The following is a 27,471-nucleotide window of genomic DNA, read 5'->3' as shown; positions in this document are numbered from 1 at the left end:
CTACAAAGTATGTTCTCTGACCACAATGAAATAAATTAGAAGTCAATAATAGAAAGAAATTTGGGAACTAACAAATATGTGGAAATTAATATTCTCCTAAATAACCAATGGTTCAAAGAAGAAATCAAAAGGGAAATTAGAAAATACTTTAAGATGAATGAAAATACAAAACACAACATACCAGACATATGGGATACAACTAAAGAATGTTTAGAGGAAATTTTATAGTTGTAGATGCCTGTCATACAAAAGAAGAAAGATCTCCTATTAGTAGCCTAACCTTTGAACTTAAGACACTGGAAAAAAGAAAAGCAACCTAATCCTACAGCAAGGAAAGAAATAATAAATATTAGATAGGAAATTAATAACACAGAGAATAGATAAATAATAGAGAAAATCAGTGAAACCTAAATGGTTCCTTGAAAAGAATAACAAAATTGACAAACCTTTAGCTAAAAAAATAAAAAAATAAAAAAACACATCTGAATCAAAGAGAAAATAACAACAACAACAAACCCTTAGCTAGATTGAGCAAGAAAAAAGACAGAAGACCCAAATTACTAGAATCAGAAATGAAACATCACAACCAAACTTACCGAAACAAAATGATTATAAAGAAATACCACTAACAACCGTATGCCAAAAAATTAGATAACTTAAATGAAATGAACAAATTCCTAGAAGGCATAAACTACCAAAACTGACTCAAGAACAAATAGATATTCTGAACAGACCTGTAATAATTAAAGAGATTAAATTAGTAATAAAAACCACACAAACAAAAAACCAACCCACAAAGAAAAGCACAGGTCAAAATTGTTTACTGCTGAATTCTACCAAACATTTGAAGAATTATACCAATCTTCCTCAAATTCTTCCAAAGAACAGAAGAGGAGAGAATACTTCCTAACTCATTCTATGAGGCCATCATTACCCTGATATGGCAAGATAAAGCCAGATAAAGATATCACAAGAAAAGTAAATCACAGGCTAATATCCCTTATGAATACAGATGAAAAAATCTTCAACAAATACCACAAACCAGTATATTAAAAGGATTATATACCATGACCCAGTGAGATTTATTCCAGGAATGCAAGGGTGGTTCAACATAAGGAATCAATCAATATAATACACCACATTAATGGAATGAAAGGAAAAAACAACAAATGATCTGTGTGGTCTTGGGACCCCAGCAGATGGCAGGTCCCCACAAGCCGCCATGCAGGCTCCTTCTTGGGGACCAGACAGGACCAGCATAGGAGCCTGGTGGGACCGATGTTTTTTGCACACAGCATTGCAGCGGATCTCAAAGTTCTCATCCACCATGTGTCTTTCAACTTCCATGGGTGGCAGATGGCAACCTGCTTTTATCCAAGAGCGTCAAGATCTTGGATGAAAGTGAAAGTGGAGAATGGAAGACATATGGTAGATATGAGTGGTGTATGATATGGGCCCATCCTGAGTTTGGAAATGTTTTAGCTTCCTGTTCCTTTGATCGAGCAGTTGCTGTTTGGGAAGAAATAGGAGAATTAAATGATAAACTGCAAGGACAGAGTCATTGGGTTAAGAGAATAGCTCTAGTGGATAGCAGAACATCAGTTACCAATGTGAAATTTGCTTGCAAGCATATGGGTCTTATATTAATCACCTGTTCAGCAGATGGTATCATAACACTACTTGAGGTATGAGATGTTAGGAACCTCAGTCAGTAGTCTCTGCAGCAGAAGATCTCATGTAAGCTGAGCTGTAGTTGTATTTCCTGGAACCCTTCAAGCTCCTGAGCTCATTCTCCCATGATAGCAGTAGGAACTGATGGCAGTGGTCCAAATGCAGTGGCCAACGTGCAGACTTTCAAATATAATAAAACACCAGGAAATATGCAAAAACAGAAACTCTTATGACAGCTACTGATCCTGTACATAATGCATTTTCTCCAAACTTGGGAAAGTGTTTTCATATTATAGCTATAGCAACCAAAGATATGACAATTTTTATTTTAAAATCTGTGAGAAAAGAACTTATTTCCTTCGGTGGGCCAACAAAATTCTAAATTCATGTAGTGGCTCAGTTAGACAGTCCTAATTTTCAGGTCTGGCAAGTGAATTGGAATATAACAGGAACAGTACTAGCATCTTCAGGAAATGATCGCTATGTAAGATTGTGGAAAGCTAATTATATGGACAATTGGAAGTGTACTCATATTTTGAGGAGATGTGGCTCAAGCAGTTGAGCACATGCTTCCCACATGGGAAGTCCTGGGTTTGGTTCCTGGTGACTTTATACATATATATATAAAAGGTAATGGGAGCCCAGTCAATGGGAGTTCTCAAACCCTTTCCTAGGTTCAAATATTCCAAATCTACAAAATTGACTAAATGGATCTTCTGCTGGCAGAAAGCACAGCCAAGTGGGAGCTCACAGAGAAACGTTGCTGTTTGCTGCTTGTTGCGTGCACTGGGGAACAGAGAGCGAGTTCCTTTTCCCCTTCCCCAGTGCCGTCTGACAGACTCTCCCAAGATAAGCCAGCAGACTGCTTATTACTAAACATAGTCCAAAAGGCCTTTAAAAAACATGTATTTGTATTTCATTTTTTGTATTAGCCAGTTTATTGACACTATTTGAAACTTCTGAAATAAATATGGAGAAGCTTTTTGCTGAGACTTTGTCATCAAAAGTTTTTTGAAATGCTCCTGAAACTAACAGGAGTTTTAAACAAAAAGGATTATCATCCTTATAGGTAGTTGGGAGGAGGCAAAAATATCACTTCCATTTGGAGAATATAGGCTTATTTATTTTCTTTTGTTTTCTAAAACAGTGAGCTAAAAAGATGAATTTTTATGTTACCAATTTTAAGACTAAATAATTTTCATAAGATTGTTTTGAGTGCTAATTTGTTTACCTTTTAAGGAATTCCCTTATATGTAATATTCAGTATAATGCTGTCATTTCTTTGGAATATTTAAAATATACTAGTAAAGAAGTGAGAGAAGTAACAGTAGTAAAATGAAAGTAGTTTGACTCTACAGTTAGTAGCCAAGTTAAACACTGGTATTGATTCATTTATTATTTAATAGTAAAATGAAAACACCTTTGTAAGTTTTTAATTAGTATTCACTAAAGAGATAAATGTTTCTACTATGTGTTTGTATGTATGATTCCATGGCTTATGTTTTCCTCCAAGTCAAAATTTGGAAGCATATCATAATTTGAAAAGCTAAAATTTTACTAAAATCATGCATGCAAATGGACTTCAACCATTTCATATCCCAGGATTTTCTTTTTTTTTTTTAAGATTTATTTATTTATTTATTTCTCTCCCCTCCCCACCCCCGACTCTGGTTGTCTGTTCTCTGTGTCTATTTGCTGTGTCTTCTTCTTTGTCCGCTTCTGTTGTTGTCAGCGGCACGGGAATCTGTGTTTCTTTTTGTTGCGTCATCTTGTGTCAGCTCTCCATGTGTGTGGCACCATTCCTGGGGAGGCTGAACTTTCTTTCGCGCTGGGCGGCTCTCCTTACGGGGCGCACTCCTTGCGTATGGGGCTCCCCTACGTGGGGGACACCCCTGCATGGCAGGGCACTCCTTATGCGCATGAGCACTGCACGTGCGCCAGCTCCACACAGGTCAAGGAGGCCCGGAGTTTGAACCTTGGACCTACCATGTGGTAGATGGATGCCTTAACCACTGGGCCAAGTCCGCTGCCGATTTTCTTAATTTAGTTAGCTGTTTCCATTAACTCATATCCTCTAGAGCTCTGACCTTGATGATAAAGCTATGAATTTTTAAGTTGGCTAAAATATATATTGCGAATAAGTAATAAAATGACAGAATAACAATGCAACGTTCTTTGAGCCCTTTTACTTATGAAATTTTCTGTAGTTATTCTAAAGTTTTTGTGGAAAAACTATGTATTATGTTCTGTGATTGTATTTCTTCAAAAGTATGTTGCAATAACTAGCCATCCTATGTGAAGTATATTTTAACTGGTTCTCAGTATCACCTATGTCCAGAAAAAGGTGTACCTGCTGCGGTTACAAATGAAGCATTGCTTTTTTAAAAAATCTGATTTGTAAATTTACAGGCTACCATCAAATATGTTTGCCAGATTAGAAAACATTTTAAATATATGTAATTAATGCCTTTCTTTGTAATATTCATACTGATGATTTTTTAAAAACATTTAAAGGTTAATAGATTATATTTCTTTCAAGTTTCTACACTTGCTTAAGCAACCTTGATTTGAATAAAAGTCTTGATTTTTTCTATTATGTTCTGTTAGTTTTTGCATGAATATACTAAACTACTTTTTTCCAGTATGTGTTTTCTCCTCTTTGGTTCTCTTTGTATTTACTACTTTTCTATTTTTCTTCTGTTTTTTTTCTTTTTCTTATATGAAAAACCAACCATAGACATACTCAGTGGTGAAAGACTGAAAGTTTTCCTCCAAATATCAGGAAGAAGACAAGTAAGCCCACTGTCAACACTGTTATTCAATATTGTACTGGAAATTCTAGCCAGCTCAGGGAAGAAAAAGAAATAAAATGCATCCAAAGAAGTAAAATTATCCCTATTTACAGATTACATGTCTCTACGTATAGAAAACCCCAAAGAATCCACAAGAAAACTACTAGAACTAATGAACTAACTCAGTAAAGCTGAAGTACAACACTCAAAAATCATTTGGGGGGTGGATTTGGCCCAGTGGTTAGGGTGTCCGCCTACCACATGGGAGGTCTGCGGTTCAAACCCCAGGCCTCCTTGACCCGTGTGGAGCTGGCCCATGCGCAGTGCTGATGCACGCAAGGAGTGCTGTGCCATGCAGGGGTGTCCCCGCGCAGGGGAGCCCCACGCATAAGGAGTGCACCCCGAAAAGAGAGCTGCCTAGCGCGAAAGTGCAGCCTGCCCAGGAATGGTGCCACACACACGGAGAGCTGACACAACAAGATGATGCAACAAAAAGAAACACAGATTCCCATGCCGCTGACAACAACAGAAGTGGACAAAGAAGATGCAGGAAATAGACACAGAGAACAGACAACCAGGGTGGGGGGGTAGGAAGGGGACAGAAATAAATAAATAAATAAATAAATCTTTTTTAAAAAATCATTTGGGAACCAGTAATGAACAATCTGAAAAGGAAATTAAGAAACAATACATTTTCAATAGCATCTAAAAAAATAAACTGTGTAGGAATATAAATTTAACCAAAGAAGTTGAAGACTTGTACAATGAAAACTACAAAATATTGCTGAAAGGAGTAAAAGAAGGCCTAAATAAATGGAAAGACACCCCATGTTGATGAATTGGAAGATTTCATATTGTTAGGATGTCAGCACTAACCAAAGCAATCTGTAAATTCAGTGCAAAGTTCTAGCAGCCTTTCTTCCAGACAAGGAAAAGTTGATTCTCAAATTCACATGAAATTGCAATGGGCCCCAAATATTCAAAACAATCTTGAAAAAAGAAAAAAAAAAAGTCAGAGGACTCACACTTCCTGATTTCAGAAGCTTTGACAAAGCTATAGTAATTGAAACAATGTGGTAATGGCATAAGGATAGACATTAGACCAATGGAATAGAACTGAGAGTCAAATAAATAAACCCACACATCTATGGCCAGCTGATTTTCAACAAGGGAGCAAGTCAATTCAATAGGGGAAAAAGCAGTTTTTCAACAAATGGTGCTGGGACAACTGGAAATCCACAGGCAAAAGAATGAATTTGGTTCCCTACCATATATAAAAAATAATTCAAAATGGATCAATGGCCTAAATATAAGGGTTGTACTATAAAACTCTTAGAAGAAAACATAGGAAAATGTCATCAGTACTAATATTAGGCAATGAATTCTTAGATTTTATATCAAAAGCACAAGGAATGGAAAAAATGGACTTCATTATATTTTTTAAAATTTATGTATCAAAGAACATTATCAGGATAGTGAAAAGAAAGGCTGCAGAATGGGAGAAAATATTTGGAAATCAAATATCTGAAAAGGGTTTATAGACAGGATATGAAACTCCTACAATTCAACAACAATACTCCTGAACTGTACACTTGAAAGTGGTTAAAATGAGAAATTGTGAGTTGTATATATATTACTACAATAAAAAGTTAAACACACTGCAAGGAAGCAGACGTGGCTCAACTGATAGAGTGTCCGTCTCCCATACGGAGGGTCCAGGATTTGATCCCCAGGGCCTCCTGACCCATATGGTAAGCTGACCTATGCACAGTGCTGCCACACAAGGACTGCTGTGCCACACAGGGGCACCTCTGCGTAGGGGTGCCCCATGCGCAAGGAGTGTGCCCCGCAAGGACAGCCATACCATGTGAAAAAAGTGCAGCCCGCTCAAGAGTGGCACCACACACACAGAGCTGACGTAGCAAGATGACGCAACAAAAAAGAGATGCAGTTTCCCAGTACTGCCAGATAATGCAAGCAGATGCAGAACACACAGCAGACAATAGGGGGGAGAGGGAGGGGAGAGAAATAAATAAAAATAAATCTTTTTTAAAAAACCACAAAAACACACTGCACACACAAGTAAAGGGCAAAGAATTTGAGTTGACATTTCTCAAAAAAAACATATGCAAATGTCCAATAACACATTAAAATTTGCACATCTTTAGCCATCAGAGAAATGTAAATCAAAACTACAACAAGGGAAGCGACTTGGCCCAATGGATAGGGCGTCTGCCTACCACATGGGAGGTCCGAGGTTCAAACCCCGGGCCTCCTTGACCCGTGTGGAGCTGGCCCATGTGCAGTGCTCATGCATGCAATGAGTGCCCTGTCACACAGGGGTGTCCCCTGTGTAGGGGAGCCCCATGCGCAAGAAATGTGCCCTGTAAGGAGAGCCACCCAGCACGAAAGAAAGTGCAGCCTGCCCAGGAATGGTGCCGCACACACAGAGAGCTGACACAACAAGATGACACAACAAAAAGAAACACAGATTCCCAGTGCCGCTGATAAGGATAGAAGAGGTCACAGAAGAACACATAGCACATGGACACAGAGAGCAGACAACTGGGAGGTGGGAGGGGGGAAATAAATAAATAAAAAATAAATCTTTAAAAAAAACCTACAATGAGATAACAATTCATACCTGCTAAGATGGCTATCATTTAAAAAATGGAAAATAACAAGTGTCAGCGAGAACAAAAATAGGAACATTTTTGATGGGAATGTAAAATGTGCAGTTGCTATGGAAAACCGTTTGGTGGTTTCTTAGAAAGTTAAACATAAAATTACTCCATAACTCCATAATTCCACTTCTCAGTATATATGTAAAAGAACTGAAGATGGGGACTCAAACAGATATTTGTACACCAATGTTCATAGTAGCATATTCACAATAGCTAAAAGGTGGAAACAATGCAAGTGTCTATCGACACATGAATGAAGAAACAAAATGTGGCATATATATACAATGGAATATTATTCAGCCATAAAAAATGAAGTGCTGGTACACACTACAACATGGATGAACTTTGAACACATCATGTTGAACAAAATAAACCAGACAAAAAGGACAAGTGTATGATTTCTCTTATATGAAATACTTAGAAAATTCAAGAAATAGAAGGCAGAATAGTGGTTATCTGGGCTTAGGTGAGGGGGCAGGTTGGTGGAATGGGCAGTTAATGCTTAATGGGTACAAGTTTTTTCTGTTTGGGATGACATAAATATTCCAGAAATAGACAGGAGTGAAGGTGTACAACATTGTCAGCACACTTAATGTCACACAATTGTACACTTGAAAATGGTTAAAATGATTTTCACATCATATATAAATAGATATAGATATATAGATACAGATAAAACCACAATAAAATAATTTGTAAAAAAAACTAAGACTTCCCAAGAAAAGAAAACCACAGACCATTATCTTTTATGGACATGGACACATTCTCAAGGAAAAACCAGCAAACTGAATGCAGCAACATATAAGGAGAATTATACAATAATAACCAAGTGGGTTTTACCTAAGGAATGCAATATTTGCATTAATGTAATACCCACATCAATGGAATAAAAACAAAATGTGGTATATACACTCAATAGAATATTATTTAGCTGTAAAAAAGGAATGAATTTCTGTACCGTGACAATATAGATGAACTATGAAGATATCATGTTGAGTGAATTAAGCCATACACAAAATGACAAATAATGTCTGACCTCACTGATATGAAATAATTAGAATAAGCAATCTCATAGAGTCAGAATCTAGAATATAGATTACCAGGGGATGGGGAGGGGATAGGGATTTAAAGCTTAAAATGTAGAATTTCTATTGAAATGATGGAAATGTTTTAGTAATGGATGGTAGTGATGGTAGCAAAACATTTTGAATGTAATTAACAGCTCTGAAATATATCTGAATGTGGTTAAAAGGGGAAATGTTGGGTTGTATATATGGTACTTTAAAGAAAAAAAAAGAACTTATCTGCTAATTTTACCATTGCTGACATTTCTGGGTTTGCTTCTATTGACTGATTTCCCCACAATTTTGGGTTAGTTTTCTCAATGCTTTACATGTCAATAAATTTTCACTGGATTCTTGACAATACGGATTTTACATTAAATGTTTGGATTTTGTTGTTGTACTCTAAAAGGTGTTGAATTTCATTTTGCCAGGTAGATAAGCTATTTGTGTGGATCAACCTGATCCTTTCAAGGCTAGTTTTAAGTTTTGTTAGAGTAAGTCTGGAGGCCTTTCCTGAGGGTTGGATTAGTTCCATTACCAAGGTATAACCCTACTGTAGGCTCTACTGAATGTTCCAGGTATTCAACAAGATATGTCCACTCTGACTTGTCATTATATGAGCATCTCCCAGGCCTGTAAGAACTTCTGGAAACGTTTAGCTTACAGCTCCCCAACGGTTTTCTTTATCCAACGTTTTGGAGTTTCAACCCACACATTAGAAATTGAATGTTCAACTAGACTCAGGGGGCCTCTCTTTGATTTCTGGAGTTCATTCTCTGTATACTCCTTCTCCTCTGATTTTCTGTCCCCCAAATGCCAATTGCCTCATCTTCCTCAAACTCCAATCTCTGTTTCTTCCACTCAGCAAGGCTTGTATGCTTTGCTTTGGTTCTTTCTTCCTATGCCAGTGGTCTGAAAAATATCTCCAGGAAGAACTGGCAATATTAAGGTTCATTTTATTTTTCTTCCCTCAAAGATCACAATCCTGCACTGCCTGTTGTCCAATGTCTGAAAACACTTGCTTTATATATGTTGCTAAGCTTTTTAGTTGTTTTACAGCAAGTCTGTTACCAGTTACTCCTTTTTGGCCAAAACTGGAACTTGGTCATTCTACTGTAGTATTTTTACCTGTCTTATTGGACTTTTCACATTCATCCTTCATGGAAGAATGTATAGTTTAATAGATTATGAGCTTTGGAGCCAGAGAGATCTAGGTTCAAATACTAATTCTGCTGCTTTCTAGTTAAATAACCTTGGAAATGTTACTTAGTGTCTCTGAACTTCACTTTCCTCAGCTACAAAATGTTATGTAAAATTGTTGTTGGGATTAACTGAAGCCATGTATAAAGAAAGTCCTTTGTAGGCATCAATCAGTGGTGGCTATTATTATTATTTATGCAACAGCTAGTTATGCTTTACTTCCTCTAAGCAATTTTGAATCAGGCATTTGCCCTATTTATCTTTGTGCACACTGTACCTTTGTACAGGGACTCAAGAATGGTGGGCCTCAGTATAAATTTGTTGACTGAATAAATGCTGATAACTTAGGGTTGATTAAAATAGTATTTTAAACTTTCTTTTCAACGGGCTTCACGTAGGCTTGTTTAAATGCCAAAATGGCACCCTTAGTTATAAGTTGTTTGTTCTGAATTTGGTATGTTAAAAGACTAAGAGTTCTCTGTCATGCAGGAAGAAGCAGATTTGAGGTGATGGACCATAAAGTACATACTTCTGTTTCTAGCTCTTTTTATCACTATCTGAATGACTGGTCTTCTGAAGTCTTAGATCTAAATTTTGATATCCTAATGTAAATGCTAAAAGAATGACTCTTCTCATGAGGCCTGAATTTGTTACAAACCATAATCTCATCTATTTACTGATAGACAATTTATCTTCAAGTGGAAAACTAGAAGCACATATTACAGTACTAGATAAATCAGCCAACTGAATATAATTCTAGATAACTAAGTAATATTTTTCCAACATGCAGTTGACTACATATCAATAAAGTCTTTATTTTGAAAAACTCTCAATTTAAATGAAACCTAACCTAAAATATAACATTGGTGTTAGTATAATAACATTGTAGTATTATAGGCATCTTTTTTTTTTTAACCCAAAGAGAACAATCTCAGGCTTATTCCATTTTTTTTTTTAACTAACTTTTTTTTTTTTTAGGAGGTGCCAGGGAGTGAGCCCAGGATCTCGTACATGGGAAGCAGGCTCAATCACTGAGATCTATCTACTCCCCTATGATAGCTGGTTTTTTATTTGTTTGTTTTCAGGAGGTACCCAGGATGGAACCTGTGACCTCGTACATAGGAAGCAGGCACTCAACCACTTGAGTTACATCTGCTCCTCAAAACTAACTTTTTTTAAATGTTAGGCTTTAATAATAGTAACATCCAAAGTGTTCCTACCTAAGATTACTCAATATGCTCAACTTTTCTTCTGCTATAACATATGTATTCTTTTTCTCCTTATGCAAGTGAATTATACACAGATCATCAGTGTGACTTTTCCCACTCACAAGAAGGAAATCATTCTCTGATATGTTGTAGAATAATTCATACAAAAAAAGAAACGAGATATAAGTCTGATGGGAAAATCAACTCAACCAACTTTCATTCCTCTTTGCACAGTTGGTAGGGGATAACAATTACATTCTGTAATGAAAAACAGAAAAATAAATTGAAAAAATTTCCTCATTTGACAAAAAGAAACATAGGGAAAAGGACTACAGTCCCACAATGAAGAAACGATGATGTGTGGCTTTGAAGGATGAATATTTTCTTTAGATAATGTTCCTCCTCTAATATTTTGAATAATCAACTCCACTTCCAAGAATCTGAGATACTCTTGCCAATACTACATTGTATCAAGCAAGGTATAAATGTTTCATGAGATATGATGCTACAAAAATCATCAGACTATACCTCGAAAATGCAAAACTTCAGTTCAGAGTTTAGTAGAAGAAAATGGGTTCTGAATGAAAAGGCTCTTTTTTAATCTACTGGCTGCAATACAGAGCAGTTCTAAGGAATTCACAAAATATCTTCTGGTACACATTTCAACGGTGCTTTGGCACCAATGTACTTTACATTCTAATTTCTTAAATACAAACCATTTGCACAAATGTATTAGCACAAAAGAGTGAGAATGGGCTTCACATAGAAAAAAAATTTGTCCAGGTAAACCATATTTTTATTATACTTCATGGATTCTTTTATGAATTTCATTAAAAAAGAAAACAGCTATTGAAAAACATTCTTTTTAAATTGAAATGAAACACAGAAATCCATGCAAAATACAAACCATTTTTCATTACACTTGGAAAATAGTGGAATATAGAATGAATGTTTAGCCATATGCTTAAAAAGTAAACCATATTAAATAGATCAAATGATAAAACTTTGAGTTGGTTCTTTAGAAATACTTGTGGCTTTTATAAGTAAACAATATTCTCTGTCTGTAGTTCATCCTCAGAAAACATTGTTTGTATGAATTATTTATTCTTCAGTGAAATCAGTGTGTTACAGATGAGAAAAAGATAACATTCTGGATTAAGATTCCCAGATACAAGGAAAACATATTAAAAAAATCCATAGCATACCTAGCAAGTCTTTCTAACATTGAGATGAAAAGGCTTTTAAGCCTCTGAGAAAATTAGAAAATCACAGTATATGGACACCTATGATATGCTAAAAATAATAATTCCCAAAAATCTATAATGGCTTGATAAACTAAGACATCAGTCTCCAAAGTAGTCTTGGATAACATTAACCCTCTCTTTACAGCTGTCTATATGTAAAAACTAGAGCTCTAGTAAAAACTAGAGCATTTTAAGGAACCTGGGTTAACTACCTCTACCAGAAAGAAGTACTTTTCCTCCACCATTTAAACTTAGAATAAAATCTAATAAAATTCCATACCCAATTCCAGAATGTGTGTTAATTGCCAATATATAGGTGCGTTCTGTGAAGAAACCTGTTTAGAGCTCACTCTCTAGAGTGTAATGTATATGTCTACTGATCTCTGTCCAGTTGAATATAATAAGAAAAACAGCCTCCCCAGATTCCCAAAGTACTAGAGGTGCCATTGGGTTTGTACAGCCTTACTAGCTAGACTTAGACCCCAGTAACCTCGATTAAGAATGAAATTCTGGCCTGAGGTGTTATAGGGTGAGATAAAGCGATAAGGACACATTTAGGATGGGGTTTGCAGCCACATAAAGTTGTACTGTCTTAGGATTTCTTGGTCTCTTACTTGGGTTCCATGTCCTATTTTCCTAGTGAAGTTAGGTTTTAAGAGTTCTTATTTTAGAGTTTTTAAATTTCATGTTTGTGTGCTTTTAACATTACTGAATCAATTGTCAAATTACAATCTCACTTTCACATTATTCCTCACATCTTAAAAACCATACCATAAAGTGAATACTACCAACACCGAAAATTTTCACCTATTGGTAGAAACTTTATATTTGCCTTTCTGTGATCAAGGTAAGGAATAGTCTGAAAAATGAAATTTTATTACAATCATTTTTTTAAAATCTTACAACATTCTTATAACAAGATGATTTTGTTACATCCCTTCTTTGCCATGAATCACTGGTGGAAAAGCAGCATATGCTGCTTAATCAGTATTTTGTAAACTTTCTATTTTAATAGAAAAATTATACTATTTCTTTTTAAAAATCTTTGAGTTAGGGGTTACCAAGAGTAAAGAGATTTCAGCAAAGCCATGTAGGATACAGGAAATGTTTGGAAAGTTTAAGATTGGGATTCCAAGCCAAAGAGACAGAAGTTCTGATGCTTTCCAACTTGCCTATAATGTCTCCCTTAATCTCTGCCAATCAAAATATGATTCATCCATAAAATCACCAACTCAGTGAAGCCTTCCCACACACACTGCAAATTTATCCTTATTTCTGTATCCTAAGAGCACAGCCTTTGGGAGTCCAACTGCCTTGGTTTGAATTTTGGCCCTGTGTATGTAGCCTTAGCATAATTTCTTTAAGTCTCAGTTTCCTTATTTGTAAAATCAGGAAAAAATAGTATCTACCTAATAAAATAGCTGAGAAGATTAAAAAGGGATAATATATGTAAAGCCCTGAGAACACTGCTCAGTATTGTTAGTTAATATTATCATTGATATGCTCTCCAGTACTATTTTTCATTATATTAAGTCGCTACTGTCTCTTCATCCAGAGTTCTCAAGGACAGAAATTTTATCTTATACTTCTTTGTTTTCCTCATAGTGCTAATCAAGTTATTATTCTCTTAATAGGAATAAAAAATATCCCAAATATTTTAGAATCTTAGCATGGAAGGGACCTTAGAGGTCATCTAGCTCAACCTTCCCCCCAAATCATGATTTTCTTTTCCATCACCCTAGAGGCAATCACCAATACTCTATCTTGAACTCAAGTATGTATCTATATTTGAACACAGCTAGTAATAAGTAGCTCATCCCTTAACAAGGCAGCCAGATTTATCAAGTAGCCATCACTGTTAGAAAATCCATCCTAAGGAGGTAGAAAATCTTGGCAGCTTCTGGAAAATGATTTGGTGATATTCATTCAAGAAACATACAAATTTTCAGGCCCTGTAAATATCACTCCTGATAATATATTCTTAGAAAATAAAGGGGGGGGGGCGGGAATCTTCCACATGTAAAAGGTATTTATTATAATACTTTTTGTAGTAAAACCAGGAATTAACCTAAATGCTCAAAAGTAGAGAAACAGTATACTTAAAAACATGATTTGTTCACTGATGTTCATAGTTCATAGCAGCATTATTCACAGTTGCCAAAAGATGGTCACAACTCACATGTCCATCAAATGATGAAGAGATAAATAAAATGTTATATATATAGAATGAAAATTATTCAGTCATAAAAACAAAGTGCTGATACATGATACAACATGGATGAACCTTGAAAACATTATGCTAAGTGAAATAAGTCAGGCACAAAAGACAAATATTGTGTGATTCTACTTATATGAAACACCTAGAAGAAGCAGAATAGTGATTACCAGTGCCTGAGGGGAAAAGGAATGGGAATTATTGCTTAATGGATAGAGTTTCTGGTTTGAGTGATGGAAATGTTTTGGTAATGATGGTGTTGACAGTAGCACAGTATTGTAAATATAATTAATGCCATTGAATTGTACACTTAAAATAGTTAAAATGGCAAATTTTATGTTCTACATTACCATAACAGAAATAAATGAAAAATATGAAAGTTAATGTGGGACGTAGATTAAAAATTAATGCTAAGTATAAAAGTAAAACAAATTTATATATATACCATGATTAAAACAATATACAAATATGTATTTCTAAGAATAAAGACTGGAGAGGATGGGATATATAAAAAGGAAAACAGTATTCAGAGAATGGTGGGACAATTGGAAGATTTGCATTTCTTTCTAAATTACTTAATATTATAATCTTGTTTTAAAATTTTTTTAGTAAAAATTCTTCCTTCTATTATGCCAAAATCAAACTCTGCCCCCGCTGTGATTTTCACCTACTGGCCATCATTCTGCTCTTTGAAGATGCATAAAAGGAATAAACTTGAAATACTTGAAAATGATAATCATAGTTTTAGTACTCTTACTCTGGTGGCAGTCTGGGAGACAGATTAGAGAGGTAAAGCTGACAGCAGGGAGACCCAGTTAGAAGAGTCACCTGTTATCAATGAAGAAAGCAACAATGACAGCCTAAACCTGCACAATGACAATACAGACAGATGTCAGAAATATTTCAGAGGAAGAAGAGACTGAATATTTGAGAGGGAAAACAGACTGGAAATAGCAACCAAAGGATGTGGGAAGTGAGGACAAAATAGAAGTTGAATTCATTCCTGGTCAGGTTGTCTGGAAAAAGTGATAGGGTAATACCAAGAAAAGTAACTGGGGAGAGGGAGAAATATGTTTGGTCTGAAGTCAACATTCCATTTGGAGATACTGACTTTTAGGTATCTATAGGATACATGGTAGGTAGGTAGGTAGTTGAAAGAAAGGAAGGGAGGGAGGGAGGGAGGGAAGGAGAGAGGGAGGGAGGAAAGGAGGGAGGAAGGGAAAGGGGTAAAGATCAATTTGGAGTTGAAGAGAGAGAGAAATTTGAAGGCAGCAAAAGAAAAGAAAAAAAAGCAATGAAATAGAAGGCAAACAAACCAAAAACCAAACCAAACCAAAAACAGACTTTTTAAAAAGACTAATAAAAATACTAAGTTTTGGTAAATAATGTTATAAATAACAAATGAGGTACAAATAAACAGCACCAAATATAAAAAGAGGGAAATCACTAAAGAAACAAGAGATTTTTAAAAATTATGAGACCTCCAGGAATAATTTCATACCAAAATATATGAATATCTGAAGATCTGAGGGAGAGAAATTTCAGAAATTCATATTTTTTGGTATGAAATTCCTCATGGTGGTCTTTTATAATTTTAAAAATCTCTAGTTTCTGAAGTTATATCCGCTTTATAAAGAAAAACAGTATATCTCTAGGTTTTGGAGTTGACAAAAATTTCTTAGGCAGTACCAAAAACTGCCAAATAAAGGTGAAAAGATTAATAAATCAGACTATATTAAAATTAAGAAACTCTGTTCAACAAAACACACCATTATGAAAGTAAAAAGGCAACTCATAAAGTGGAAGAAGATATTTACAATATCTATTTCTGACAAAGGACTCACAAAATATATATATGAAGAACTCCTATAAATCAAAAAGAAAGAAAGATAATCCAATGGGAAAAAAAAGGGCAAACAACTTAAGATACTTCACTAAAGGGGATATCTAACATGGCCAATAAAAATATGTAAAGGTGGGAAGCAGACTTGGCCCAGTGGTTAGGGAGTCCGTCTACCACATGGGAGGTCCACGGTTCAAAGCCCGGGCCTCCTTGATCCGTGTGGAGCTGGCCCACACTCAGTGCTGATGTGCGCAAGGAGTGCCATGCCATGCAGGGGTGCCCCCCACATAGGGGAGTCCCACACACAAGGAGTGCGCCCCGTAAGGAGAACCGCCCATCGTGAAAGAAAATGCAGCCTGCCCAAGAATGGCGCCGCACACATGGAGAGCTGACACAACTAGATGACACAACAAAAAGAAACACAGATTCCTATGCCGCTGACAACAACAGAAGCGGACAAAGAAGACAACGCAGCTAAAAGACACAGAGAATAGACAACCGGGGTTGAGGGGAAGGGGAGAGAAATAAAAAATATATATATATAAAAAGGTGTTCATCTTCATTAGTCATCAGGGAAATGCAAATAAAAACTATACTCACATACCAGTACACGTCCACCAGAATGGTTAATATAAAAAAATGGAAAATGCCAAGGGCTGGTGAGGATATGGAGCAACAAGTCAAATATTGTCACACATTGCTGATAGAGTATAAATTGGCAAAACCACTTTGGAAACTGTTCTGCAGTATCTACTAAAGCTGAATGTATATATATACTTTGACCTAGCAATTTTACACCTAGGTATATTCCCCAAAATATATATATACTTATTTCACTAAAAAACATGTTCCAGAATGTTCAGGGAAGAACTATTAATAGTAGCCTCCAAATGGAAATACTCAAATGCCCATTAATAGTAGAATAGATAAACTATGAGAATGGTTTATAACCAACACTCAAGAATATGGTGAAATCTCACAATGTTTGTTTTACTTCTTAACCTGAATGGATATTCTCATTATTTAAAAACTGTACATATCATTTTTGTATATTCTGGTGTGGATATTTCAAAATAAAGTAAATCTATTCTTATTTTTATTTTTTAGGAGGTACTAGGGATTGAACCTGGGACCTTGTACATGGGAAGCAGGTGCTCAACCACTAAACTACACCCGCTCTCCAAAATAAAATAATTTTAAAAGCTATAAAGTAAGACTTCTAAGTATGTACATATGTATATGTACATGTATGAATAAGTGTGTATATGTGCATATTTCATGAAGGAAAACAATAACAGGAGTCCTTAGTGGGAATATGTGAGTAAGCACTTAACAAGACTTATAAATTTTCTCATAATGTTGAGAAAGGATCTTAAATTAACTGAGTTTACCACAAAGTCCAGGTCTTTGTATATATACTTTCTACTAAATGTACCTTTGGGAAGTGTTATCACTATGTCTTATTTGATCTGTCAATTGAACCATCCCTTCCTAGGCTGTCCTGCTTTCATTTCAGATGGTAAAAGAGAAAATTCTTAATTAAAATTTTAAGAGATAAAAATCCAGTTGAAACATGCTCATTCTTTTCCTAATTTAACCTTTCTATGTTAGCTATATCTTCCTTGAGTAAAATCAGGAGAAGAAATTTGTACTAAAAGCTAAACCCATTATGCATGATATTGCAAAAATTCTTAATAAAAAATGAAGACTGTTGTCTATTTAGTTACTTATATTAAGTTGAATTAAGACCAGGATCTCTTTTCAATGTATTAAACATAAAAGAGTTAAAGAATTAGAAGAGGAGCAGTCAGAAATGACTTAGCACATTTATCTATCTTTAAATAGGACTCAAACTATCTCAAGCAAGTAAATTATCATCCTATTCTTAAAATATCTCCTGAAATTATTTTGTAGCATCCTTCCCACTGAGCAGAAGAGCCTGAAAATTCTTTCTGTCAGATTCAAAACTCTTTAATACTATGTTGACTATACAGTAAACATTGTCATCCACACAAGAGTCAGTTAGAGGGTGGATTTACCTAGGGCACAGTAGGGTCCTATTAAATCCAAGTCTCCACTGGAGAAAGTCAGAAAGTAAAGGGTTCAGAGCCTGTCTGCTTGGCTTCTCTGGCTCCAACCCCTTCCAGCCCATTGGCTTTCCTCAGTGACACAGTCCCAAAGCTTGTCTCTTTCGACATCACCAAGAGTTAACTAACATTTTGTTTTCACTCGGCTTTGTGTTTATTCATGACCTTTTTCTCACACCATTCCCTTCCTTCCCCTTCCAATTATCCTAGTAATCAAGGGTTGATTTATACTCTAGGTCAGGGGTTCTTAATCAGGGGTCCATGGACCCCCAAAATTTCAGAGTCTGTGAGCTTGAATTGAAAAAAAAACCAACTTATTATCTTTATTTTTTCTGACCTCTAACTGAAATCTAGCATTTCCTTCACATATGATGTATGCAATAAATTACAGTATTAACTTCATATCATATTACAGTTCTTACATATCTCAAAAAATCGCTTACACTCATCCATACTTTGAAATTATGGTAGCTGTTAGACCCAACACTAGTTGAATGTCATGAAAACTATCCACTGCTACATTCTGAGAAGGGGTTCATGGTTTTCACCTGACTGGCAAAGGATCCGTGCAACAAAAAAGATTAAGAACCCCTGGTCTAGGTGAATATGAATGTACAGCTACAGTACTATTTTAATTCTAAAAATAAGTTACCTATAAATGAAAGAAAGAAAATGCTCAATTTTTCTAAACTTACAGGACCTTTAATTTTAAAAATTATATTAGAAAGTCTTTTTATCCCCTCTTAGTCATAGACAATTTCATTTAACAAAATATATTTCCTTCTTGAAGACAATACTTTTTTAGTCTAAAACCTTCTTGAGGTCAGATGCTAGTTTTGCTTTAGTTTTGATAATTGGCTCACTCTACTTGAACCCTGTTATTGTGATGTGACCTGTGTAGGAGCTGAAAACTGTCAACTGTGTTCAACTGAAGCAAGGGAGAATCATTAAAGCTTTGCCTTACGTGATTGTTGCATTCCTCTTCTTCCTCATCACAGTCTAGACCCTGATGGGAAATCTCTGTAGTGCTATTCTCCTGAAAGAGATTGTTTTCCAGATCAGACACTCTGGTGGCTTCGGTGGTGACTTTTACTTTCATGCTATGAAAACCAGTGGAGACCAATCCCACTTGCAGGTTGACGGGCTCCCCCTCAAACAGCAGGAAATGTGAGTTCACCCCTTCTTTAAAACCAGGGGGTTGGTAATCATTTGGGGTGACTGCAAAATGAAAAGGGCAGAAAGCCATGAAAGAATGTGAGTTTCAATATAACAAGTCAGATTAATCTTTCAAATGTAGCAACAGAATTTTCTTTCAGATGCTTGCAAAATCTTTCCATTTATATAAAATATTAGTTCAACACTTAAGGAATTTGACAGAGGTTTCCACCTACCTTCATTATAATAGTGGAGTTTCATAGTGAGTATAACATCATTAGGAAGGGGTCCAAGATTCTGCATAAGTATATATAATTTACGGATCAGGAGAACACTGGCTTTCTTAATATCTTCACTGTTTGTCCCACTTTCAAAGCTTGTACTGCTGCTGTAATCACATAAAAAAACAGCCTACTTTTCAATCACATACAATATTGGCAATTATTCCAAAAACAACAAAACTTTTGACTGTGATCAAATAAACATGACTTAAACATCAGCACACTTTTGAAGCTATTTTTAGAATGTAAATTAGGGGAGTGATTGCACTTTTTGCAATGTTATATGAAGGATTTCTCAAATAGCAATGTCCCCTAAAGCATTTTAAATGTGATCTAGTTTTTCAAAAGTTTTCATTTACAAATAACCGTATGCCATAATAGTGAGAACAATGGATTTGGAATTAGGAGGTTTGGCCTCTAATCTGGGTTCTGTTGCTAAACTAGTTGAATGACCTCTGTCAAGTCACTTAGACACTCTGGGTCAATCGACTCATTTTGTGAGATAAGCTTACATACATTTCTACACCTCTCCGAGTAAAAAATTAATAACCAGCTCTGGGCCTTTCTACCTTCTGGTTATCTCTCAAAAGCATCCCCTCCTCATTTCTTACATGGATTACCACAAGGGCTAACTAATCTCCCTGCTTTCCTTCTTATCCACACAGCAAACATTCTCTACACCATTGCTGAAATAATAGGAAAATCTGCTCGTCACATCTCTGATCTTCTATTACTTTCGTCCCTTCAGATCAAATTCGAGAATGGTGTGTTTACAATGCCCTTCACAATCAGCCTGACCATCACCTCTTTCCTGACTCATTTGTAACTTCAGCCCAGTTTTCTCTCACCCATGTGCATTTGCATGTGTTGTTTACTTTGCTTAGAATGTGCTCTTCTCATTTCTCTTTCTGACTCCCCTGTATTTCTCCTACCTCTTGTGTTACCTCTTCAAGGAAGTCTTCCCTGGTAAGCCCCACACTTTATTTAACCCTCAGGATAAGTGTTGGTCTGTCCTTCATGCCAAGTGGCTACATGTTTCCTCTCTACAGTACCTAATTTGGTTCCCAATAAAGATCCGCTCAATTAATGAATGAGCAATTTGGATTATATTACCTTCTAACTCTAAAAAAGCTATAATTTCTCTCCAAAGTCTTTTTCTCCAATTAGTCTCATATTTGAGTGTTTTCTAGGAAGGAGTATGACTGTAATATATTTGCATAATGCCTTGCACATAGTAAATACTTAATGTGAAAAAATAATCCTAAATAATTGAACTGTTGAGTTTTCCTCTAATTGATCTTTAGAGCAGTATAAAGTCACAAAGCTAGTTCTATTTGGAACAACCTAAAATAAAATTTCATTTTTAACCAATTTGGACATTTAACCAGAGTGAAGGGGTATATCCACATACCTCATGGGATACTTCAGTATACATTAGTAAAATTATATTCAGGATTTCCTTGCACTCTTCTAAAAGAAAAATTATCTTTACTATGGAGAGTCGATAAGGTAATTTTGAGTGGTTGTTTAAACAAATACCTACTTTTTGGTTTCTAGGAAAGTAATATGCTTTACCTTCACACTGCCTTAGTACCTGAAAAATTTGGCCATTTTTGCTTTACTGCTTACGTCTTAGCATATGTGCCTTCACAACAAAAGAAATTAATCTTGTACTTTTGTCTGCAGTATTTATATCTGAATTTTAGTGTAAAAGGCAACTGCTTTATGTGAGATGATATATATGAAAAATGCTGTATAATCTAAAATATTTTACAAATATTACCTAATGATACTTAATACCTTAATTCTTTTTCTGGAACTTACTTCCTCTTTATATCCTAGTGCTGTCTAAGTTTTACAAGTGAGAGAATAAGTAAAGAAGTGAATCCTGGAGAGTAATCCTCAAGCTCACAATACATGATAAGACAGTGCTCATAGTACCGAAAATCCAGTCTTAGGCCACATTTTCCTTCAGCCATTTCTTTCAGTGTCATCCATCTCCCTGATTGGAGACCTCTTCTACCCAGGGCTTTTTGCCCGCATCTTCCCCTTCCACTTCTATTCTATCTCATCAGTTAAATATTGCTCTCTATGCGTTACGGCTGATCTGGTAACCAAATCCATAAGCTACAAGGAGAGGAATAAATATTGCTCCTCAATAAAATATCAACATCTGCACTGGGGACCTTTGAAGCAAATGTCCTTGTCTTTGCTATTTAACCCATTTGTATAGCTAAAACTCTGAATTTTAGACTTAATAGGAGAATGCAGTACTTTCCAGTCTTCACACAGTGATATATATAGTCCAGGGGTTTCATATACCAGGCACTGTCTGGCTATACTAAAGACTGAGGGGATCAATATTTGGCACAGCAATTGAGAAACTCTGGGTTAGTGGGTAGATCGAACCTTATGGCTTAATACCATGTTGTCAGCCTTATTAATATAAATTTCTACTGCTGTGCTGCCCACCAACCACCATTGCTACCAAGGACCACTACCATCACCACCACTACCACTAGGTACCATTTATTAAGTGTTTACTATGTGCCAGGAATGGGCAAAGATTTATATTTGCATTATTTAATAAATATGATGGAAGACAAAATATTATCTGTCTGTGCAGAAGACAATACTCATATTTAGGGAGGTTGAGTAACCAGACCGAAGTTATATATGATTATTAATAGTCAGAGCTAGGGTTCAAAGCTAAGTCTTTTTGCTATGGAGTTGGAAACTCTTTTAACCAGTAACTTTAACTGCCTTAGACCCTACAAATACCACCTTTGAGGAGAAGAAGGGAGGAAGAAAAGGATACCTTTATTTCCAGCAACTTCATCTGTGGACTTCAGATATTTAAACAATTGCAGTCCCCTCTTATAATGGTGGCTTTTTATGGGTTGGTGGGAAAGTGACAAAAATATATATAAGAGGTATCCCTGGCCTCAAGAAGCTTATGTTTACCTTGACCCTATATAATTATCATGTTCATTAAACAATTAGATTCTACCTGTCAAAATCCATAGTGGCCCCTTCTTTCGTGTATTTGAATTTGAACTGGTATATCTCAGTCACTTTCTAGAAACATCAGAGGGAATAGAGAAAGAAGTTACTTTAAAGGAGAAGTCCAGAGTCTCAGTTGATAATAAGTAAGGAACATTTTCATTGTGTACCTACTATACTTCCTACATACCTGTTTATTTCACAGCATTACATTATTCAGGAGGAAATATTTCCAAATATAAACATAACTTAATTTTCTTCTCCATGCTAAAAATGAGTTAGTCAGCAAATACTATCATTATCATCATAAGGCTGGAAAAATGAAGGCACGAAGTCAACTATCAGACTGGACACAGGTAAATATGAGTAGAACCAGTTGAGAAGCCAGTTGTTATATTCATTCATATAACAAATATTTACAGAACACCTACTGTATGCGAGGCACTGGAGTCACAGTGGTGAACATGACAGTAAATGTCCCGAGTTTCTGGAACATACAGCTCAATATATGAACAACAGAGAGTCAATAAATAAACAACAAAATAAGATAATTTCGGATAGTGATAACTGTTGTGAATGACATAAAGCAGATACTGTGACAGAGAATGCTGAAGGGGAGGGGTACTAATTTGGTTGGAAGGGTCAGGAAGGTCATGCTGAAAAGGTGATATTTGAGCTGAGCCTCAGTGACAAGAGACAGCCATATGCAGATCCCAGGGAGTGGGGTGGGGTGGGAAGGAACACCCAGGCAGAAGGAACAGCAATGTAAAGGCTCTAAAGTGGAAAAGATGTGGCCTGATCTAGGATCAGAGAGGAGGCAAACTGGGTGGAGATTAATGAGCAAGGGGAATAATGCAGTAGGTGAAGTAGTAGAGAATGTCACAGCGACCTTTGATCATGATAAGAAGTTTGGATTTCATTCTAAGTAAACTGAAAGACCATGGAAAGGTTTTAATAATGAGAATGATTTGCCTTTTTTAAAAATTACACTGGTTATTTTAAGAAAATGGAGTACAGAGAGGAAGGAGTAGAAACTATGAGAGCAATTAAAAAGCTATTTCAGTAAGTAAAAAATGTCCTGGGAAGCGGACTTGCTCAACAGATAGAGTGTCCGCCTACCACCTGGGAGGTGGTATTCTTTCTTCACTGTTAAGAATGCTAGAAATAAAGAGAGATACAGGATGCAAATTTGACTCAATTGATAGAGCATCCACTTACCACATGGGAGGTCCAGGGTTCAAACCCAGGGCTTCCTAACCTGTGTGGTGAACTGGCCTATGCGCAGTGCTGAAGTGTGCAAGGAGTGCCATGCTGCGTAGGGGAGCCCCTGTGCAAGGAGTGTGCCCCATAAGGAGAGCCTCCCCACACAAAAAAATTACAACCTGCCCAGGAGTAGTGCCACACACACCGAGAGCTGACATAGCAAGATGATGCAACGAAAAGAGACACAGATTCCTGGTGCTGCTGAAAAGAATACAAGCAGACACAGAAGAACACACAGCGAATGGACACAGAGAGCAGACAATGGGGGGGGAGGGGAGAGAAATAAATAAAAAATTAAAAATTAAAGAGTAAAAAAAGATGAAGTGGACAAATGCTTAAAAAAAAAAAGATACTTCTTCATGAGAGAGACATATACCACACTTTTTTAAAAAGACTGTTTAATAGTTAAAACAAATATTTGGATTAGATATGCTGAACAGTTTGTCCTCAGAGTAGGAGAAGGTGCTAAAGGCAGGTGACGTTACACATTTAATTCAGAACACAAAATACCACTGATTCATCTAGTTCTGTATTTTGTCCTTGACAACGTGGGAATGAAGATGTTAGACTGATCAGAAAAAGATTCAGTGTGCCTGCTACTTTTCTATACTCCAAGATTTAGTCTCCCGTTTCTGCTGATCTTAAACCTTCAGTATACAATTTAACCACAGGTATTCAGGTTCTAGAGAAAATGGTTCATGCTGCTTAAACTTGAAGGAGATTGATAGGTAATGGCATTAATTTTCAAAAGAAAAAATATTTTTCTAGCAAGACAGTTTACTGGAGAAATCAAATCAAGTTCAAAATACTCCTTTGTGAGGACAATGGGAGGGGCATGTGAGATTAGAGGTGCCTGTGAGTGCCTATAGCAACATGCTCACCTGAGACATAGGCTAGATACATACTGTCCTCTCTTAGCCAATGCTGAATATAATTGCCCTGTTAAGCAAACAATGTCTATTCTTCCTGCCTGGCCATGTTCCTCCATCAACTCTAACTGTTGGATGCTTTAAGCTATATTTTATTTCTTTAAATGTTATCAAGAGTGGATCCTTTAGTAATTGATAAATTATTTAATTAATACTTTATTATTTGGTCCCTGAAACAACTAATGAAAGAGTTACATTTGAAATTGTTTCACAGGTGTTAATCTTCAACAAGTTCAATCTAACTCATTAACCAACGAAGGTGGGGTCTTCCAGGATACTTGGTCTCACTTTTTTTTTTCAGGAGGTATTGAGGATTGAACCCAGGACCTCGTACTTGGGAACCACTTGAACTACATCTGCTCCCCAATGTGCTCCCACTTTTCAGATTTGTATGTTGCCTAACAAATCTTTAAACTGGTCATCAATAGTTTTTATTCATTATACTGACTATATTCACATAGACCAAAGAAAAAGAAGCATATCGCCTTTCCTTCTCCACATTCCAATCCACTGACATGACTTTTCAGGTCTATCTCCAAAGCATATCCCAAATCCATACACTTCTTTTCATCTTCATTGTCCATACATTTTTTTCTCTTTGTCTTCATTGCTTTCACCAATATAAGACACCACCATCTCTCTCTGGATTACAGCAATAGCCTCCAAACTGATCTTCCTATAATTCTTCCTCTATAATATAGACAAAAAGATCCTTTCTTCTTCCTTTCCATTTTTTAAAATTTTTATTTCTCTCCCCTTCTCCCCCCTGCCCCTGTTGTCTGTTCTCTGTGTCCATTCGCTGTGTGTTCTTCTGTGCCTGCTTGAATTCTTGTCTGTGGCACCAGGAATCTTTGTCTCTTTTTCGTTGCGTCATCTTGCTGTGTTAGCTCTCCGCGTGTGTGGCAACACTCCTGGGCAGGCTGCGCTTTATTCATGCAGGGCAGCTCTCCTTGCGGGGTGCACTCCTTGCACGTGGTGCTCCCCTACGCGGGGGACACCCCTGTGTGGCACGGCACTCCTTGTGTGCATGAGGTCTGCATGTGAGCCAGCTCATCACACAGGTCAGAGGGCCCTGGGTTTGAACCCAGGACCTCCCAGGTGGTAGGCAGATGCTCTATCAGTTGAGCCAAATCTGCTTCCCTCTTATTCTTTTTTTTGAAATACCAGGCTGGGGACTGAACCCAGGACCTTATATGTGGGAAGTTGGTTTTTCCATTTGTTTGCTTGTTTTTTTGTTTGTTTTTAGAAGGCACCAGGAACCAAACCTGGGCCTCCCATGTGGGAAGCAGGTGCTCAACCACTTGAGCCACATCCACTCCCAGATCTTTTATTTTATTTTATTTTTTTGAAGATTTATTTATTTATTTAATTCCCCCCCCCCCCCCGGGTTGTCTGTTCTCTGTGTCTATTTGCTGCGTCTTGTTTCTGTCCGCTTCTGTTGTCGTCAGCGGCAAGGGAAGTGTGGGTGGCGCCATTCCTGGGCAGGCTGCACTTTCTTTCGCGCTGGGCGGCTCTCCTTACAGGTGCACTCCTTGCGCATGGGGCTCCCCTACGCGGGGTCACCCCTGCATGGGGCGGCATTCCTTGCGCGCATCAGCACTGCGCATGGGCCAGCTCCACACGGAGCAAGGAGGCCCGCGGTTTGAACCGTGGACCTCCCATGTGGTAGACAGATGCCCTAACCACTGGGCCAAGTCCGTTTCCCCCAGATCTTTTAAAAATAAAATTCAGATCATGTCTCTCCCTTGATTAAAGCCCTTCAGTGGATTTTCATTGCCCTTAGAATAAAATCCACAAGTTGCCTTGGCTCACAAGGCAATATTCATCTCTCCCCTGCCTACCTTTCTGACCTTATCTCCTGCTCCTTTTCCTCCCACTCACTAAGCTACAGCCTCATGGCACCCTTTCTTGTCTAAGCGAATACAGGACTCCTTCCTTCCTTAGGTCTTTGCAAAGCTCTATTCTTTGTTGGGAACATGCTATCTCCAGTTTGTGTTGATAATAATGATAGCTAACAACTTACTGGGTCAGGTACTGCTCTAAGTACTTTACATCTATTAACTCATGTATAGCCAACACTCTCTGAGATAGGTACCATTATCCTCATTTTACAAATAAAGTTGAAAAGTGGCAGAACTGGAATTTGACTACAGAAAAAACAACAACAGTTTTTATCCTGTCATATAACTGATTCCTTTGGGTTATTCAGTCTCAGTTCAAACACAAGTTTCTCATGAAGGCCTTCCATGGACTGCCTAATAGACCACAACCATCCTCCATCCCCACCAAGGCATCTTCTCTTTATTTTTTTCATAGCATTATGACTAAATGAAACAGTTTTACTCATTTTTATTTATTTCTTTATTGCTTATTCTCCCTCACAAGAATGTAAGCATCAGGAGACCCAGGGACTTTGTCCTGGGTTTTGAAAATTACTAGGAAAAAAATTACATACTACGATCTAGTGGGATTTATCCCAGGTATGGAAGGATGGTTCAGCATAAGAAAATCAATTAATGTAATACAGCACATTAACAGAATAAAGGGGGGGAAACATGGGATTATCTCAATTGATGCAGAAAAGGCCTCTGACAAAATCCAGCACCGCTTCTTGATAAAAACACTTAAAACACTAGAATAGAAGGAAACTTACTCAACATGATAAATGGCATATATGAAAAACCCACAGCTAACATCATACTCAATGGTGAAAGACAGAAACCTTTCCCTTTAAGATCAGGAACAAGACAAGGATGCCCACTGTCATCACTGTTGTTTAATATTGTACTGGAAGTTCTAGCTAGAGCAATTAGGCAAGAGAAAGAAATAGAA

At 36.7% G+C, this 27,471-nt stretch overlaps 1 protein-coding gene and 1 pseudogene across 5 annotated transcripts in view; one reads left to right on the top strand and one right to left on the bottom strand.

Moving 5' to 3' along the window:
- Positions 1 to 27,471, bottom strand: part of HORMAD2 (HORMA domain containing 2) — a 103,829-nt gene that overhangs the window by 33,438 nt on the left and 42,920 nt on the right. For 3 of the 5 annotated variants that reach the window (XM_058281637.2, XM_058281636.2, XM_058281639.2), the window contains 3 exons: positions 22,455 to 22,522; positions 19,400 to 19,551; positions 18,973 to 19,226 (listed from right to left, as the gene is read on the bottom strand). In XM_058281637.2, the coding sequence (XP_058137620.1) occupies positions 18,973 to 19,226; positions 19,400 to 19,551; positions 22,455 to 22,522 (474 nt within the window). The remainder of the gene's footprint in view (positions 1 to 18,972; positions 19,227 to 19,399; positions 19,552 to 22,454; positions 22,523 to 27,471) is intronic. The other 2 variants (XM_058281638.2, XM_058281640.2) reach the window with 1 other exon arrangement.
- LOC139437020 (nucleoporin SEH1-like) lies at positions 1,279 to 2,506 on the top strand (annotated as a pseudogene).

Source organism: Dasypus novemcinctus, chromosome 19 (assembly GCF_030445035.2).
Source record: "Dasypus novemcinctus isolate mDasNov1 chromosome 19, mDasNov1.1.hap2, whole genome shotgun sequence".
NCBI lineage: Eukaryota > Metazoa > Chordata > Mammalia > Cingulata > Dasypodidae > Dasypus > Dasypus novemcinctus.
The sequence above is the reverse complement of the archived record's forward strand: the minus strand, read 5'-3'. Positions and strand labels throughout refer to the sequence as shown.